General features: G+C 46.4%; 1 protein-coding gene across 1 annotated transcript in view; it reads left to right on the top strand.

Moving 5' to 3' along the window:
* Nucleotides 1-20284, top strand: part of gli3 (GLI family zinc finger 3) — a 92551-nt gene that overhangs the window by 16533 nt on the left and 55734 nt on the right. Inside the window, exons 2-3 of the mRNA XM_041961363.1 lie at nt 395-568; nt 19129-19374. Coding sequence (XP_041817297.1) covers nt 436-568; nt 19129-19374 — 379 coding nt within the window. The 5' untranslated portion in view covers nt 395-435. The remainder of the gene's footprint in view (nt 1-394; nt 569-19128; nt 19375-20284) is intronic.

Here is a 20284-nt window from a genome sequence, read left to right as displayed (position 1 = left end):
TATTTAACCACAGTTAGTGGAGAGGGAGATCAGCCCCCCAACAAGCAGATCAGAGCCCAGCAGGTTTTAGTTAAAATAAATCAGGGTGAGCTGGTGGATTGACCCGTGGTCTGCTCTGGGCATCATGAAAAGGGGGGATTGGATCTGAAGTTTTCCTCACATGGTTCTCACTGTTGAAGTCTGTTCTTGAGGAACTCTATTGTAAAAATGTTTAATTTGGATCAAGCAAGAAATAATTTCGATTTTAAGCTTAAAGCACAAATCAAACCAATGATTTACTTCGGTTTTACAACAACAACACCAAAAAATGATGTTGAGCTCCTTCATCTTGTCTTATGTGGTTTGCGTCTTTGCGTTTATTCGTCATCTTTATCGTCTTCTTCTCCTCCACCAGTTATCCCGTCTCCATGAGGTGTTGAGGAATGAGCAATCGCCATGGAAACCCAGTCCCAGGCCAGTTCAGCAGCTGAGAAGAAGAAGAGGGTGGAGACCATTGTGGCGACCAAGGGCTCGTCAGCGCGCAATGACATCAGCGAGAAGGCGGTGGCCTCAAGCACCACCTCAAACGGTACGCGTCACCTCTAACTGCACACTCAGCGACTGTGGGCAGTGCAAATATAGTTTTAGTCTTCTGGAACACACCCAGTTATGGAGAGATTGATCCATTAGTCAGTCTACCGTGGAGTAGTTTGAACATGGAGCCCAAAACCACGAGGGAATGTGATGCAGCCTGGAGAAATCACTTAGCTGTCATTCAGGTGTTATTTTCTCCTGAGATAGTTTCAAAAATAAGCCCAATAAATAATAATAACTTTTCAAAATGTATGTATCCTCATTCTTTAAATGAAGATCCAGCATCGGCTTCTTATTTGTAAAGGAAAATATGGGTGTTTTAGTTTGGATTTTGCTGGTGACCAAAAACTGCAGTTCCTCTAAAGGCCACTTGAGGCTTGTTCCAAAAGTGAGTCAATCCCCATAGACCCACATATTAAAATGCCCAACTTTACAGCAGAAATAAACATTTTACAGCCAAAAACGGTTTTGCTCTCTATTGCAAATTTCCCCGTTCAGGACCACTGCAAGGGGGAATTGTTTTATGTAACTCACTTGTTTAAATTAAATTTAAAGTTATGCATAATTATGTGACACTTTAAATGAGAGCTAGCAGCTAGGTTTCAACAACCAGCAACCGGCGTCAGCTCCACCCACACTCCACCTCTTTGCTCGTTTTTGGACTTGCAGGGCACATCTGTTAATCAAGCTTCACCAACTTGTGGATAAACATTCATCCTTTTTATCTTAACTTTAGCTAAAGTCTTTTTGCACTGATGTATACCAGACCTCGGTGAGCTGGAGACGGAGGTGTAGCTACCATACATCACCTGCTATCACTCAACATTTGTGAGCATTGGGGGCCACTGACCTACTGGGGCTCAAGGAATGTTATTTCATGCTTATGTTCTCATTACTTAAAGATGAAATTGACCAACTCCCAAAAACACGATTTCAAGATTTATGCATCAGTTACTCATGTTGACTTTTCCGCTATTCTTGTGGTTCACAGAGAGTCACATGCAACCTCCACTGGTAGCAAAACCTTGGCATGTTAACATAGCAACGTCTTTGACACATGCTATTAAAAGCGGTGTGGAGCTTACAGTTCACGAAGCCTGTCGCCATTCCGCCTTTCATTCTCAATTCAGACGCTGGAATGAGGAATATTAGATGGTGTTTTTCCTTTTTTTCCCCTGCCCGAAAAGCCTTGGAGCATCAAGCTAAAGTCATAACAAAACCAAAGTTGAGATCACCAGGGCCTAAGCTGCAGCTGTGCTCATTAGCAGCGAGAGGATTTCGGAGGTTTTGGGTGTGGAGGGTTGGCTGTAGTCGAGCTTTCTGTCAACCCCCTCTCGACTCAGCTGATGTCAAATGTGATGAACCCAAGTGTGAACAGCAGACAAACATTCAGGAACGGGTGGATAAGTCGCTCTGACTTGCTTCCCATATGGGAGTTATCACAGGAAGTGGGTAAGGTAATGCATCCCGAAGCATCTTGGGAACACTCTCACTCTTACTCATTCCCAGATGGCCAGCACTGTTTTATTAATTAAAGGGGCAGCAAGGAGAGGAAAAAAATTGTTGTGGAAAAAGCATGGATGTAATTTGGCTCGGTGATTGTGGATTTTTCTTCGTAATGTGCTGGTAATTACAGCTCTGAACATATAATGTTTGTCTTGAAAACCTTGCTGGGGATTCTCCTGCACTGACTCAGCCACGTCAGAAGATCCGCTGCAGCTTTAAGCCATGCTGCACTCCCTGCAATACAGTAGTCCCATAATTCACTCGACGGAGGGAGTGGATGATACTTATCTGCAGCGAAAGGTCCCTTTTAGATCCCAATCTCGCTCTTGGAATCAGAAGATATCTTACACATTCTTTGTGTTGTTATAATTACGGCACATTCCCAAGTCGCCCCCAGAACTCATAACCTCTTATCAGGTGTAACCCTACACTCGCCTCAACTTTAACCCCCGTAGCCCCTGCCCGACCGCCTCCATCGAAACAAAAGGTAATTGTGAGCAGCTGTGGAACCCCGGCGACTGGTTCTTCTTAGGAAGGCCCGGCGAAATATTTCCCCCCGTCTAGCAGAGCAGCGGCCCCTGATCTCAGCGCAGCGGAGACCCCGTGGTGCGCCAGGCAACAGCGTGCTACAATAAGTTGTGAAAAGTGGAAGATAAGTAGGGGGGGGCAGATGGAGTACACAAGGCGGATGTTTAGCTTGGTCTCTCCAAAGCAAATCTCTGCTACTGAGTAGAACAGCTTTATTCTGTGGTTGGGATCGGCTTGCGAACAGGTATTGATCACATGTTGATCTGCACTTTTGCCTGGAAACTGGTTTAGCTCTAAAACCTCCTCTTCCTCCTCCTCCTCCTCCTCCACTCTGTCTGACCCTCTTGTCCCCAGTCTGTAAGTTTTGTCCAGGTTGAGCAGGCCCAGAGTAATTATTGAGTCCTGGTAGAGCGTTCCCACATGGTTGGCTAAATGGTGGCTTCATCCTGTGTGCCATTCATCTCGGTGCCCCCTCCTCTCGCACTGACAGCTCAAAAGAGCCGACTGTGCCACAACAATGCTGTGATTGGTGCTCTTTAGGAGGGGTTCTGGGGGGTGCTCTCCCCTCCCACCCTCATCATTCGGCAGGCAGGTGGACCACAAAGTCCCCTGATTCTTTTGTTGGGTCCCGAGCTAGAAAAAAAAAAAAAAGATGTCCATGCTCCTTGCCTGAATAAATCCTGTCGTCATGGGATAATTTGCTAATAAAAAAAAACAGAGGGTGGGGGCTAAAGGATTGGTTATTCGAAGGAGAAAGGAAGGGGAAAAAGTTTCTGGCTGGTCGGACTTTTATGATTTGGGTGCTGCTGATAGGGATAGAGGGAGTTGGTGTAAGTAGCAGTGTGAGAATTAAAAAAGGTGGAGTAGAACAACCGAGCACAGCTCCGAAAATTGTCAGGGAATGCTGTTTTAACGTGGCGGAGCCTGTATAACGTGGCTGTGCTGGGACCTTTTAACGGTCAAGGGTCTCGGGGAGTTACGAGTTAAGCCTTGAAGGGCAACAAATGTTAGGCTTTCGTGTAGGTGACCAGAGAAATCGCTAAGCAAATGGAGAGCGTGGCTAAAGCGTTTAAAGAAGAAGAAAGAACACTTGAAAAAAAATCTCCTGATGGGAAGAGAAGGAGGAGTGATACAGAGAGCGGCGCGAGATAGAGGGGCCACCTTCTTTTTAGGCAGCCATTTAAATGATCAACAGTAAATAGAGGGGAATGTCATCTGACAGAAATAAAGTTCCCGTTAACAGCGGGGATGGAAAGTAATTTACAGATACGCTGTCCCCGCCATCTTTGTGCCTCCCAGATAAGGTTTCATTTCAGAAACGGATAGGAGACATTTTCACTTACGGGCCCCCATTCTGGGACACCTGTGATAACAGCTTGTGGACCCCTAATTGAAAATGGGTTTCAAAATGGATTTTCACTTTTCTTTCTCCCTCCTCTCCCCCTCCATTCCCTCCCTCCCTCATGACTAACCCCCCCTCCACCCCCGTCAACACCCAGCTCCATCCCTTTTTTCCCTGCCGTTGCCTTGTCGTTGGCAGAGGGAGGCGATATTGGAAGGACAGGGAGGGAGAAGGGAGGAAGGGAGGGAGGCTAGGGGGAAATGGAGCGTTGGGAGCGGATCATCCCTCAGCCCGTGTCACAGCTATGACAGCCGCGTGATCCGTCTTATTAATGAAATCATTGATCACTTGATGGGACTCATAATCAACTGTTTCTCCACTGTGTCCTGCCCCATCTCCTCCTCCTCCTCCTCCTCCCTCCTCATGCTGCCACCTCTGCTTTCCACTTTTTATCCCGGTTTTGCCCCCCTGTAAAACATGAACCACTTTGGCAGTATGATCTTTTTTGTTTGTCTGAAGGAAAGAAAGATTTATATATAATATATAGAAAATTAACAAGAACGCCCAGCCAGGGCCTGACAATAAATGCTGCCAACTGATTCAGCATCCAGAGATCTGGTGGGGATTTTAAAGAATTGCAAGAAATGTGCCCTCGCTGTTTAAAATTGTCCTTTTCTTTTGGAGGAAACAGGCTGGTAGTTATTTTAAGAAACGTGCCCAGTTGTTTGTGCATCAAAGCTGCTTAAAGGTGATCTCCTTCATCTGTATTTGTGCTGTATGTATTTCATGGGGACCTGAGGAGGAAGCAGGGGCCCCTCTGTGTTACCCTACTCTGGGCTCTGCCTGTGGGGGCTAATGAGAGAGGACTGATGGAGGGATAAGGGACCTCATGGGAACTCTGGCTGGCCCACGGGTCAAACAGCACAATGGAGGAGGCGTTATAGAGCCTGACACACAACCCCACACAGGAAAACTGGCTTTTAGTGTCAAAAGACCTCTGTATGGTACATCAATTATACATAGAATACATAAAAACTTATTATGCAAGCAGAAATGCATAGAGGAAAATACTTATTTGCCCACAATATGACTGTTTTCATGACATGATTCATGAGGTTTTAGAGATATACAGGCATTAAAAATAAAATCTACCTGTAGATACAGGTTTGTAAAGTCACACTGGACCCATGTGTGCACACAGTGGGCGTGCTTTGCTTTCACTGGTGAGCCATAGCCATTTCATGGACCTCTGCACTGAAGGCAATTTCCTGCAGCAGCAGGGGGACAGGCTTTGGCAGAGCCACCTCACAGGGGCCTGAGGCGCAGGATTAGCTTAGCCTCGCTGCTGCTCAGGGCGGAGGGGAACCTCAGCTGCCCGGCCCAGTCCAGCCCAGCCTGGCCTCTCTTGTCTGGCACGGTTCCGCGTGCCCAGATCTGCCTGCTGGAGCTGCACTGCTCCTTCACTGCCGGAAGATGCATATAAGCCTCTGCCTCAAGACTTTTGCATGCTGTGGAGATGCTGCCAGAATTTAGCTGTAGTGGAATTGCATTTTTTTTTTTTTTTTTTTTTTTGCTCAGAGATCGTCCTCCTTGTTTGCCCTGGTGGGTGTAGCAAGAAATAATGCAGCAGCGTTGAACCTCAGTGAAAACCTCAAAATAAGCCTTTGGAGGACATTACAATTTATTCTAAATCGGGTCTGGTTTTTGTAGTCTTTCTGAGCTTTCTATCAGTTCTGATAACTTTGGACTCACCAGAAAAATTGTTGTGATCTGGGAGCTTTCCCTGACTTCATATATACAATGAAGTCAGAGAGGGCAAGCAACACGAGATGCCAGACAAGCAGACGTGACGTAAATGAGACAGATTATTTAAACAACTTTTTTTGGATGGCTACAACTCAAAGCGAGTGAAATGTCAGTAATATTCCTTTGTTGCACAGGAAAACTGGACAGATGCACAACTATGGTAAGTACAGAAGGTCAAAGTTGATACAGGAAACTGCAAACTGTGATGGATGTTTGTTACGGACAGTTTGGTGATAAATGTGTTGTTGGCCTTGGGTTTCTCTTCCAAATACATTTGGCTGCCTGGGAGCTTATTAAAAACCTGCATGATTGTGTTCCTTGCTTGGACTTCTTAGCTGTGTTGCTGCATTCCCAGATTCTGGCAATCAACTTAGAGAACACAGTGTTATTATTTCCAATGGAGATGATGGCTGAAGCTATAAAAATGACACCCGAGTTCTATGTTGTAGTTGAATTTTCCTGTGATTTGCTCCGATTCCAGAGAGCAATCGCAGTTTTACATGTCAGTCATAGATTTTTAATTCTAACAGGTTGTGATAACTCATGCTGGCCATCACAATGGCTCCTTAGAAGAACCTGAGATCATTTTCACTGACATGCTGAGAGCCAGAATGGCCTGGGAGTCAGAGGTCACCCGGGACAGAGACAAGTCTCTGAACCAACGACCAGCCTCACAAAGACAAATCAGCCTGCCCTGTGTGAAAGGACCTGGGATTCATCGACCATCCCGGCCCTGCTGCAGCCGAGCAGCACTGTGGCCCTGCCGGATGTCGCTCCTCTCAGGGAGGGAGGGGAGGCGTAGGGGCTACTAAGGGCCCCATAACCTCATAAACCCACAAAGTGGGGAAAGAGCACTTGATTATTCTACCACTCTGTCCATTTGTCGGTAGGCATCAGTGGCCTCCCTCCTGCCAGGAGCAACAAAGCAGGAGTGTCCTGACCCTGCCAAGAGGATTTATTGTGGTGTGTTCTTGTCCGCGTCCTGTCTGTTTTGTTTGCTCGCTCACACCTCCTCACCACAGCTGGATTCTTGTTGAATGGGACTCAGGATGAAGTAGCAACTAGTGGCCTTGCCACCAGTGTTGGAGCTTGTACAAAAGAATGACTGTGTAGGACAGGTCATGAGCTGATCTTTTGCATTCTGAATGGGATTTTATTTACTCATTCATATGCTGTGTTGAACCTATGTTAAAACATTTTCTGCTTTATCATTTTTTGTTGCATGTTTTATACATACATTAAAAGAAAGTGCCATAGGTGAATGAAGAAAATTCTTTAAAGTTCCCATGAAACGGTGAACAGAGGGCTGTTTGCTTCTGCATATCTACGCCCTTCGTGTAACAGCAGGCAGCGAGGGAAGGACTTGTCATGGACATTGACTGGCGTTTACGGTAGCTACCCCTGCCGTGCAGCTAACATTAGCAGTCCTATTAGCTGACTCTGCCTGCACTGAACACAGCCTCAGAGACCGATGGAGGACGTCTTGGCGACAGGGAATACAATACCAAAGTGGTTTTCTAGCTAGGCTTGGCTCATGACACCCAGTGGCTGAGTTAGATAGTAGGACCGCTAGCTACACGGCTAGCCGAGCAAACTAGCTAACGCCAGCTACGCAGCAGTTAATTTAGCAAGAAGTAAAGCTATCTGTCCATCAGATGACTCTGTAAATCACCTCAGTACTGTATTCCCTGTCGTCAAACTGGCCTCCGTCAATGTTGGATTCTGTGTTTCTTCACTAGGAGGCTGATAATTAGCAGTGGTTAGCGGTTACTTTAGCAGCAAGTAAAGCTAGTTGAGACAGAGGAGCCTGAAGACATCATAATGAAAACCAGAAAATATTTTCACCATAAAATATTATCCAATATCACCCAAATCAGTGACTGAGGTTAGAAAGTTGTGTTTTTGTACAGTAATCAGTGAGGCCCAGACTCCAGAAACTCTCAGATCCGGTAGCATACTACATAAGTAAAATTAGTTTATGCCCCCGAGTGTGGGATGTGTCATCAACATTTAAAAAAAAGAAAGAAAGAAAAGTTAAATACTTGCATCATGATACTGCTTTCATATTTATTTCTTTTATATCCTTTCCCCATCAAGTACACGTTGGCATAGTGGCCACTGTTTTCAAAATCAATATGCCATTTTTAAAGAAGTCATTGAGGTAGCCTAAATAAAATATTAAAAAAAAAAAAAAAACATTTCTGGCATTATAGTTTTAAAGAGACAGCATCTCTGAATGTAACATCATTTCTGGCGCCTGAATGGTGTTTTTGTGCTTCCTGTATATTCAGACCACTTTCCGCTCTCTGCTCAAAACTCGCTGGATTAAATCAAGACCTGCATTGAGAGAGCAGAAGGCCCTATACCCCCTAATCTCTCTCCCCTGACCTCCACACCCTCTGGGCCTTGACTCTCACTCTTCTCCCTGCTCCCCCTCCCCTTTCCCTGCCCAGCTCTCTCCCTTGCAGTGCGAAAGAGGAGCTAGGATCAAAGGCCATAAACCATGGCAGTGATTTCTGGTGATTGATTAGAAGCAGAGGTTGAGAAGCAGCAGCTCTCTCTCTCTCCCCTCCTTTCTTCCCACCCTCCGGTGCTGCGGACGCATTCTCCCAGGGCTCTCGTAAATAGCTCAGGCTTCAAGTGTGAAAAGAGTTGCCTCGATTGGCAGACAGAGCCCAGAAACACATCCGTGCCGGGGCGGCTCGGCCAGTTTTTCTGCCTCTTCCTCCTGGATGGCAGGGGGGTGTCAGTTGATATGAACCATTTGTTGTCTTGCTTGGATCTGGGGAAGGACAGTGTAATCCCCTCGCCCTGGTTTGCTCGCAGAGCTGGAGGAAAAGAGCAGGGGAGAGGAGGAGGAATTGATTTTCAGAGAGAGGGCATGCGGAGAATTGAACTCAGATGTGCAGCAGAGACAGGGTTTGAAAGAAACATTCTACTTGCGGGGAAACAAATGTCTGTAGCTTACAGCACAGGGGCCGTGCAATTTGAACTCGAGCAAGTCCCTCTAATGTTAATCAATTGCATAGCTGTCTTTCACCATTCTCTCCCCGCCTCCTCCTCCTCCCCCTGTCCTGCGCCCAACTCGCCTGGAGGCCTCTTGACAAGCAAGTGGTCCTGTAAAAGCATTTTAATAGGCCATGCCCATTCAGAGGCATTGAGATTAATGCTCGAACCGCATGCGTGCTTTTTGCGCGGAGACACAAATACACATGCACCTCTCTTCAGTCTTTCCTACCCCGCCTGATCTCACCTGGAGCTGCGAGTCTAATGATGTTCGGAGTGTGGGCCTCGCAGCGACAGCTCCAGTCCCGCGGAGATGTGTCTCATGTCAGACTTTGCGCCAGACAGACTCCAATAAGGAAAGGGGGTCGGCGGTGGGGTGGGGCAGGGTGGGGTGGGTGTTCTTCAACGCAGCTGGAGCACAGCCAAAACTAAAAGTGCAATTCTCTGAAGGTTTTGTTTTTCCTCTGTGGTATTTACAAAGTGATTGAGCGCATTTTTGAGTGTCATGGAGTATCTCATTACGCCCTTAAAAGCTTTTTATCCATCCACATGCTCTGAGATATGTACACATGCATTGCATACTGTAGATACTCGGTCATGCATGCATGCAGACACATAATCTCCCATTTTCTCTCACTTTCCTCGACGGCACCGAACTGTGCACACACACACACTTGGTGCAGCTGGAGGATGGGCCGTCATTATTAACTGTTTGGCGACCTCATGACTTCATCTTCAGTGCTGTCAGAGGCGGACCACATTATGTCTCCGCTCGGCTCAATGGGCTCTTTGTTCTGGCTTGGCTCTGGAGCAGCTCAGCATGGGGCTCTGGAGGGAGGGAGACGGGTGGACGGAGGGAGGTAGTGGAGATTTGGGAAAGACATGGGAACTGGGAGAAAACATGGGAGGATGAGGGATGAGATCAGGAAATCGGGAGCAAGTAAGAAAAGATTAGCAGGAAGAAAGTGTGAATGAGATACAGAAGGCAACGCGTAAAGAGGTGAACGCCACATGCTACAGGTGAATCATAAAGTAAAGAGCCGGGTCTTTCTTGATCATTTTTTAACACTGCTCTCGGTCCATCCCGCTGATTCATTCCAATATGAACACCAGATTATGAAGGCAACTTGTCATCTGAGCTGCACCGGCCATCCTTGTGTGGAATGTGGGATTAATGGCAAAGTAATGTGGAGATTAGAGAAGGAAGCGAGAGCGGAGCGGGGAGAGGAGGATTCGACTGCCGGGAGTGACAGGAGAGGTCATACATGAGGAGAGCTCATTACAGAGGGAGGACAGCAACAGGAGGCACAGGGAGGAAAGGGAGGAGGAAACCACATGATGTCTGACCAGACAGTCCCACGTATGGGATGTTAAAGAAGCAACTTTCACGTTTGTAGGCTTTTGCATTTTTAATCATCAATATCTACAACCCTGATTCTAAAATAGTTGGCGCGCTGCAGAATGCAGTCATTTGCAAACAAACTGTGTTTACTGGCAACAGTTTTACAAAGCCTTCCTGAGCACATGTAGTAACATCCTTTATCTAATCATGTTTTCACAAAGTGGTGAACCTCGCTCCGTCCTCGCTTGTGAACGACTGAGCCTTTCCAGGATGCTCCTTTCATACCCAATCATGATACTATCACCTGTTACCAATCAACCTGTTTACCTGTCCAGTGTTCCTCTCTGATAAATGGTTATTTGGTTACTTATAACTATCACAGCTCTATTGCTGTGTTTTTTTTCTGTCACTTTGGTATGATGAAGGGCCCTGAAAGTGACCTGCTGGATGTGTAAACATTGGTCTAAAAAGTGTGACTTTTGGCTTCAGCCTCTATATCAGTGCTGCAAGAAGCAGAATTTTAAGCTCAGCCATGGGATGTTTCATACTCCTTTCGAAGTACACAGTTTTGCACCATTGACTTTTTAAACAGAGAATCATATTTTTATCAAGGAAGTTGCGCATCTTTTTCATCCCATGCCCGTCCAAAGGCCCCCACTGCCAGTTACATGTTTATGGAGAAAATTGATAGGATTTGTAGCTCTGGAATCTTGGACACCTTAAATAACTCCTCTCTCTAACACACACTGCAATATACAGCAGACTTAGTGTGCACCTGGGGACTCAGTGACACTTGACACATACTGACTGATCTAACCTGTGACATACAATATGATTGCTCCAGTCCATCACATCGTCCAAACCTGCAACTTTCGCCCTGTGTTGTCATTTTTATTGCACTACAGAGCCACTTATCTAATCACACAGAAAGTCTGGTCCCTTTTCCTTTCCTGCTACTCACGTCCAACCCCTAGCCCCTTCCCAGCAGACTGTGGTTAAGTCTGTTTGGCCAACATAGCAGATCCTCTAATCTGCAGAGCTTTCCCTGCCTGCTGCAGACGCTGTAATGAAGGGGTCCAGGTCTCACCTGTACTTTAAGGGGGAGAGGGGTGAATTACACCCTGTTTATTAAGCGGGCACTCCCATTCATATCACACGCTGGGGGCGGGTGAGGGTGAGGTCTGGGATTTCGCAGCCCAAACGTCAGCCCTAATGATGATGATAGGATGTTGGAAGGCAAATGATGATTGATAGGTTCATAAAGACTCCTTTGTGAGGTTATTTGGCACCTTTTAGGTCTTGATGGAAAAAAATGTGGAAAATGAACTAATGTTATTTTATATAATTAATGTGTCACGCTGTAAATGCGAAGAGTTGATTCAATTAGCATTGGCATTTTTTAACACCAGGTGACTTAATGTGTGTGCAGAACAGCCCCTCATTGTGGGAGCAGACTGAAGGAGTCAGTCGAGTTGGGTTATTTTTATGACATTTGGCTTGTAGTTTGGAATTCTGATTGTCATGCTCTCTGGTGAAAAGACCTTATGTCCAAATGTGATGGGTTAGAAACTGTAAGCATTACCAGCTGCACCATCAAAGGCCCAGGCATGCTGTTCATTTAACCCAGATCCGTCACACTCATGTGTAGCCCCCGATTCAACCTGTAATGTAGACATTCAGCAGAAGGCATTAGACTGAGACTAATGTAGAGTTATGAATGAAAATGAACTCCCAGCACCTCTCAACATGTTATCAGTCAAGGGTTATTGACTGTATCTGAGTATGTTTGGCTGTGATGCTGTTGGACATTAATTTAGATTTACAATGAATAACATCATCAGCACCAAAGAGGGAATTCTGTGGCAGCACACAGAGAGCACATTCACACTAAGACGGCTAAATTTGAGCTTTCTTCTCTGCGTTTTGGTCCACACTGCACCAACATGTGACACATGTTTTCAGACATGGTGTCCATAGTGGATACATGTGAAAATGACAAGTGTTTCAGTGTGACTGGGTAAAACTAGTAAGTACGCCTGGCTGGAGACTGTGTCATGGTAAAGCTAATAAGCCATCTTTGCAGCACAGCACAGGTGTTACTGCGCACTTGGTTAACAGGTAGCTTCAAAGACAGCACTGCAAAACTGGAGGTCAATAAAAATAAGCTATTAAATGGGGCAAATATTGCTTAAAATAACAAAATTATTGAACAACAACACATTTAAGTTTAAGTTTAAGTTTTTTAAGATTTTTTAAACAAGTGAAAATATTTGGTCTGAAAGAACCCACATTTATCTTAAAGCAGTTCAGCCAGACTAAAAACAAGCACATTCGTCTGGATGCAAATAAATTTGACTTCGACAAAGCAGTTTTGCACAAACAACTTTATCAAGAAGAAGTTCTAATATCTTATAAAGATAATTAAAGACACAAAGCATGAAATGCTCTGGCATAAAACTGCCTGATTAGAAGATAAATCTTGTCAGACAAAAAAACAAGCATTTGTTGCCTTGATTTAAGATATTTCACTTAGATTTGCCTTTTTGCAGTGTAGCATCCTGTCGCTATTTCATTCTTCTCAAGTTGTCTGACAACAGAAAACTATGTAAATGAGAACAACTAAAATTTGAGTTCAGCAGGTGGTCACAGACAGCAGGAGGAAACAAAACAACCTGAATCCTTTCGTGAAAATGACTTGGAAAGGTTCTGCTGGTTGTCACACTTAAACAGTGGTTTCAAAATTAGCCTGCTTAGCACGGACGACGTCTCAAGTGTTGTGCAAACACGGCTCTCGAAAACCGTTTCGCCTCTGTTTACCGAGCTGCATAGCAGGTGCGAGAATAGATCAGCAGCAGCAGAGCAGGCGGTGAATTAGACAGACAGATCTGAACATCCACAGGCCTAATCACCACAGAAGAGAGGGAGAGAGAGAGAGTCCACTCTGGACTTAGACGTTCACCAGTCATTGATAAAGTGCTTAGCAGCAGGAAAATTAATGAATCCGGCCTGACTGGGAGAGGGGGGTTTTGGGGTTGAAGGGGAGGGAGAGGAAGAGGAGGAGGAGGAGGGCTGTTGGGGGTGTGTGGGGGGGTAATCCTGTTCCAGCTAAATGGCTGATCCCTCTCATTCCTTAGATATCAAATGTCAAGAGTTAAATTAGCCTGCTAGCCTCAGATAGGAGTTAACATGCTTTTAAATGGGGCGGGGCGCAGCGATTCCTGCCCCTTCGGGATGGCGGGCAGGTGCCTTTGAAGTGTCTAATTATCCAGCTCCTAGTAAGTGCTGGCCAACTATCTTAATGTGGGCCGTAATGCTCCAGTGTGGTGCCCACTTATGCACTTAAACACATGCACCAGAATGTGTGAATGTGCATTTTTGCACAAGCAGAAACACGCGTCATGCTGTGTTTACATAAGAGCATTTAGAGAACAAATGCATCATGGATGTGAAGCCTGAGCTCTTAAAAGTTAAGTTTATGATATCATTCTTCCCTGTAAGGTGGGAAACATCCACAGTGGCATTCTGGATCATATTTGATGTGCTTGAAATTATTTTTTTTTCTATTTTATCCTAGCTGTTGGCTCTGTGTTTCTTTGCTTTGGCTGGATATCCATTTCTCTTGGCGAGCCGTTCCTAATCTGAGTGCCACAGACTTGGTCCGGATCACTCTGGTGTCAGAAGTGGGATTCCAATGCTGAGGCCCAGTGGAAAGCTGGCCCACTCTGGTCTGGTGGGCAGTGTGCCCAGATTCACCCTAAAAGACCCACTATCCCAAATGGACATAATTCTTCCCCCGTCTGCCCTGGAACACAATCATTTTATATTGTTAGAGAGGACAGTATAAATAACTAACAGGTTGTGGCTGATCATAGCTTGCTTGTGACTATCTGAGGCAATGCTAATACAGCCTATAAGCCAATCAGACCACTAAATTGCAATTTTTGCTTTGAAGCCTTGATCAAATGCATCTCTTGGTGTTTGATTCCTCAAAGAATGCAGGCCAAGGTGCCCTTTGAGTGAAAAACCTTAAAAGCCGTAACTATCCATGGTCAAAAACGCATCAGTGTGCATTTTAGAGTCAGGGGCTTTCAGCTCTCTCACTGCAATGCTCATTGCTCCCTCACAATGTGGCCCTGATGAAACGGTAGTGGGGTTTCGGCCGCTCTATGGTGGGCCTGCGCCCCTAATGGGTGAATAAGGGGTAGCTAGGGGCAGGCGGAGGCTTGGCACGACACAACCCTGCTGTGAGGCTGATTTGAGGTGAGCGTAGGGAGGATGGAAGGCGCCAAGCAGGCTTTGATTTGCCCCTCCCCAGCCCCGGGGCCTGGAGGCTGGGACCGCGAGCTGCCGAGCTCTGGGTGCGTCCCAGCAGACCCCTGGCGGCAGAGAGAACAGGCTGTGGAGCAGGGGGTTGGGGCGTGAGCCAAATTGAGATGTGGGAGTCATCAAATTTGCCTAGATGAATATTGAGGAGGGCGTCTGCGGGCGCTGTGTGGGGAATCGGCAACTGACAGTCGACTGCTAACCAGGAGAGGGAACATCCTGACCTGCCCATGCCTCTCGCTGCAATTCGCCCAAACATCAGTCACACGGCGATGGTTAAATAATGCACCGCTGCAGATTCGCTCTGCAGAGACAGAATCAAACATGAGGGCAAAGTTAAAAGGAGTGAACTTTAGGGTTGCTGAAGTTCTCCAGAGCTCTGACAAATATTTTGACTGGAGGATTGCTCACTATCCTGCCCCCCCCCTCCCCCCAGACATGAGGGTAACGTCCTGATTCTGCCTTCTGACATTTAGAAGATTTGTTCGTCAAGGAGTTTCTCGAATGTCACCCCCTTTTTAGGCTCCACTGGGACTCGATAACCTTCACATAATGCAGAACTGAACTCTGTTTTTTGGGCGAAGGCACCCAGCTCCTTATGGCGCTGAGCCCGTCAGCCAAGAAGTTGATCAGAAAAATACCTCACACAATTGCAGTAATCCCCTGTGCTCCGGTTGTCTTGGGTTTGGTGGAGTTTGAGCGGTCTCTCTCCCTCGTCTTTCAGCCTGCGCTAATCGTGAGTGATTCCCTCTGTCTATAGCGCCAATGCCAGGGCCGGTGAATCAGGTACATAAGCCTAAGCCGCTTGGAGAGGTGCTCTTATTAAACTCCAGCCAGCTGCTGGAATTTTTCTTCCCCCCTCTCATTGTTAATTGGGGAGTCTTGAGTCTTTCCCGGGAGTTGATTTGCAAGAGAAAGAAAAAAAAAAGGAGCAAGAGATTATTGCACAGGAGGAGAGGAGCTTTGAAGAAATGTTTTGTGATTTCACTGTATATCCTCCACTCCTCTCCTCCTTGTTCGCTCTCCATGTGCTCCCCAGCCAAAACCTGTTTGTGCCACTGACAACAGTGCTTTGAGAAGTTCGAAGGTGGAACACAGCATACGTCTGGCTTTGGCTCAGAGGTACAACAACACCTCCTCTGATGTTTAGGCTTTTAGGAAAGGGTGGTGGTGGTGTGATGTGCAGTGGCCCTTTGTGCACCCCTGAAACATACATGCCCCAGCTTAAGAGACTGAGTTCAGGCTTGAGGGCAAATCAGATGCTTGAGAGTCAAGGACAGATTGGCATGTGCAGGAACAGCAATCCTTGTTCTTAACCTCTGCCTCTAGAAAATACCCTCAAAAACAACAAGCCAAGGGTTTTGTTTCACTTTTCATTTCTTTGAATTGGCTGGGCACCCTTAACTTAAGCCCCCCTTGTCCCAGAGCCCAACTCTCAGAGGAACTGGCCCCACTCCATATCTCATTATCTCTTTTAAAATTTCATTTTGTCATTGCATCCACGCTCTCTTTTATGCCGCCATATTAAAGGCCATGCATAGGGTTTTCTCTGAAGGTATTTGTGCCGGTTTTACAATGGAGACCCCAGACAAGGGGAAAAAAGGGAGAAACCTGGGCTTTAGGATTTAATGAGTGGCTTGCTGGGGGTGAAAGAAGGATAGAAAGCAAGTGAGGGAGAGCAAGAGAGAGTGCATTTGTAGAGGGTTGGGGAGAAAGAGTAGTAAGGGAGGAAGAATGCAGGAATGGAGCACCAGGTACCATAATAGTGGCAGAGAAAGCTCCTGAAATACTAGAGCCGGGGCGTGTGCTCTGATCAGGACGGCAGTGAGCACAATTACCTTCTTTTCAAATCCTTCAGTGACACTGCGGGAGGAAGGAGGACTTTGAAACTTGAAAGGCAGGAGCTCGCTTTCAACCTCAAACGCGAGCAGGAAAGGGCTCTGAAATTTGTTCAGTGCTCCCCATCCACCATTAGCTTGTTTCTTCCTCTCGCCTCCAGGCATTTAAGCGCTTTTTGAAAAGATGTTAAGAAATTCAATCACCATAGAGAGAGAGTGGGATAGTTCTTTTTTCTGTATTTTTTTTTTTTTTTGAGAGGCATGCTTTCCTCTGGTCCACAGAGGACCGGCCTGCTGCTTTTGTATTGGGCTGAATAGACCTGCAAACTGGTAGAGGACTGGATGTGGCAACCATGGGAAAAGAGAGGGAAATAAAAGAGGAATGAAAAATGAGGAGGGAAAAAGGGAAAGGGTCTGTTGGGCGAACGGTCAGAGTTAGAGAAGTGTTGCAGGGTTGAACTTTTCAAAGTTGCATGTGTTTACTTGTGTCTGCTCCGTCTTCATTAGTCCATTTTTGACAGATACCTGACATGTTATAAGGATACAAAAAGTTTCCACCTGCAGGTACAAGCAGCACAATAGAGAAACCTTGCCCTCTTCCACCAGTACGAGAAGTCAATTGACCCTTGTGCTGCTGAGTGTTTGTTTAACCATTTAAGGTGCTATAAACTGAAGTAATGAAGCCCCTTAAGGTTGTATATGGTAGAATGATGAACCCCCCTGTGGGCTCTCCATGGTGACTGAGGGGGATGGTGGGACTGTGACACTGCTGTGATTGAACTATTAGTCGCTTGACCTCCCTTGGAAGAGAGAGTCATATCTGAATAGTGCTGGGGGTCACTGGAGGAGGAGAAAAAAGAAAGAAAAAAAGGAAAGATTGGTGAGAAAAGGGTGAAGAAGACAAATGAAAATAGTAAAAAAAAAAGTAATGCATAGTATATTTTCTAAAGTAAGCAGTTGAGTCTCTAGTCTCCTAACTGCTACACCATCTAAGGCCCCAGTGATTGATCCATTTATAAAACATCAAATATCTGTATGAAAGTAAGAAAAAGAACTCATAAATACATAGGCAGTTTTTAGTTTCCCAAATGTAATGCTAGATTTTCGGGATTTGAAAGGGCTGAGTGTACACAGTGGAAGCCTGTGCTACACACAGCTACATGCTCTACCCTTAGCGGCGCTTGCTCCCAGCGTAGTTTACAGCCTCGACTTCTTTCAATCCATGTCAGGAGATGAACCCAATTCTGAAATCCCTTTATGTTAATATTGCGCTTTGCAAGAGCAGACCTATTAATCCAGCTTTAACCGTATAAGTGCCATTATTCCCTTAATAAGATCACTGGCTGTGCAGTATAGGATTAAATACTTATATCATAACTGACACTGTCATTTCCTGCGGATGAGAGTGGCTTGCCTCTCTGGCTGTCAGTTCCGCGTTAAGAATCCTTGAATCTGCTGCCAGTGCTGCGCTGATGCACGGCTGGCCCGAACGCTGGTAATGGATGTGGGAGAGTGAGGGGAATAAAAGCGGGACCCGTGGGTTGCTACCCCGCTCTCTCCTCGCCTCTCTCAATCTCATTCTCTCTTTCAGATTCCCTCTCTTAACCTCCCCCTTTCTGATAGCTTCTCTTCTTCTGTGAAGTGCTACAGCACTATGGCGGTCCTCTTCAGTGCTTAAGGTAGTGCTCTTTAATCTGGCCCTCTCTTCTGTTCTTAATTGGCAGTTGGATGCTGTTGGGTTGCAGCGCATAGTGGGGGAGCCCTGCATTGCTAGGCTGCTAATACTACAGAACCTCTGGCGCCAGCACAGCGGCATTTTGCCAGGGTCTCAGTGAGCCACATTAACGTAAGAATGAGAGTCGGAGAGTACTGTTGACCAGCACCCTCAATGGTGAAATCATAGTTGCATATAACCAGGACTGAACATGAAGGCCATTCATGGCAGCGGCTGATAAAGGATTCAGGGCCTGAATGAAGACTAGGCTGGATTGCAAAAAGCGTCTCATTCTACAAATAATCTTACTAAAGTACAAAACACATTCAGGCATCTAGCCTTCATCAGTGTGCAGTGTGAGTTACTCTATATAGTATCGTACTACAGAAAAGGCTAATACCAGGTCAGGAGGCTAGCTGACCCCTATACATGTCAGATCAGAGGTTAGGCCAAGGGTCAAGGGTCATGTCTTTCTGGTTGCGCTCAGCCCTTGAACTCAACTCTTCATATATCCTCTTTACCCAGCATGCCGGGCAGTTTTCTCCAGAGACACCACTCCTCCTAATTTTGCGAGTACGAAAGGTTAGTTTAAAACAGTGATGGAGTGGGGAGCAGGAGCGAACAGGAGAATGAAGGGTGGGGTTGACACAACCCGTGACGCTTGGTAAAGGGCAGCTTGGAATGCAAACGGAAAAGCCTGCGCTGCCTCCTCCATGGGAACCCATTTCTTTATAAAAAGAACAGGCAGAGCTGAATTTAAGAACAGACTTTTGGGAAACACTGCCTCAACTGCGCGAATTGAAGAGGTCGGGATTTTTTCATCCACGGTGTCCGTTTGCTCACACACCGTCTGCCTCTGAACTCCCACATCTGGTGCGGTGGAAGGGAAACCCTAGCAGATTTACACCCATAATACCCAGCAGGTTTCAGGTGTACAAAGCTGATCTCCAGCTCCTCCCTTCACCGGCGCCTCCTGCACGAGCTGACTTCCTCACCGTGTGCATTCAGTGTGAGTGTGTCTTCAGCTGTGTGTGTGTGTGTGTGAAACATAACCACCGAGAGGAAGAGATTCTCACCCCTGCTCCTTTTCTTATATCTGCTCATAGAGTTTTACACTCTCATATTTATTTTTATATTTATTTATTTGCAGAGGACGAGAGTTCCGGCACGCCTTACCACCGCGAGAGGCGCAATGCCATCAGCTCCCAGGCCCCGACGCCCGGCGCCCCGGACAGGAACGTAAGCGAGGAGCCCTCCACCTCCACAGAAGAACGCCCCTCCCTGCTCAAGAAGGAGCTTCATGGTTCCCTGCCCCACCTGGCTGACCATGCCCTGCCGTACCGAGGCACTCTGTTCGCCATGGACCCCCGCAACGGCTACCTGGACTCGCACTACCGTAAGTCCACAAAGCCGCGAAGCCATTGGTGTCGTTCATTTTAAAAGTGGAAAACTTGTAGATTTCGTAAAGAAGCTGCACGGCTCAAGGACGTGTTCGCAGCACTCCAAAGACTGAGGCCAAGTTCGGCTCTTTACTGTAGGTGAGAGGCAGGACTGCCAGATGCTTGATTAAGTCTGACAGATTAGCCTCTCTCTACACACACACACACACACACAAACACACACACACACACACACACATTTCTGAACACATGCACGCACACTCATCTTGTTTTGTGCCTGGGAAGTTAGTATGGGGAACGGCCAGCATAGCTTCTTAATTCCCTCATTAGGGGCCTGTCTGAACACAGTACTCCGCTTTCTCTCATCAACACACACTTCAAAGCCCCAAAGCAGCGCCGAGTCAAACCTCACCACCCCCTTCTCTGCCTCTCTCTCTCTCTGTGGGACTCAGAGACTCTGTGAGAGAAAGGCAGTGAGAGAGAGAGAGAGAGAGAGAGACTAATGGAGATGAAGCCTGAGAGATTGAGGTGAAGGGAGAGCTGTGGCTTGAGTGAGATACTGAAGATAATTTGGGGGAAAAAAAAGGTGAGATAGACAGTAGTAGTTAGATGAAAGCGAGGCTGTGTGTATGTGGAAAGAGAGAACAGGAGATAGATGATTGGGGAGTAAGAGGCTGATTAGGAGGTTAATTCAGCGGCCACTGTAGCCAGGACTTAGCCTGCAGACAAGGATTTGATGTGATAGCTTGTTTAGTTTGGTTAAATTGGCTCTGAATTGGGGCAGACAGAGTGGGACAGAGGGATTTTAATCCGGTAGCAGTAATGAAAAGTCCAGTGGACCCCAACCGTATACTGTAACTCTATTTATTCAGCCACTTCATTAGCTACCGCTCACTCGTACTTGGG

The sequence above is a fragment of the Chelmon rostratus genome, chromosome 20, assembly GCF_017976325.1.
Source record: "Chelmon rostratus isolate fCheRos1 chromosome 20, fCheRos1.pri, whole genome shotgun sequence".
Taxonomy (NCBI): Eukaryota; Metazoa; Chordata; class Actinopteri; order Chaetodontiformes; family Chaetodontidae; genus Chelmon; species Chelmon rostratus.
This window is presented reverse-complemented; position numbering and strand designations above follow the sequence as displayed.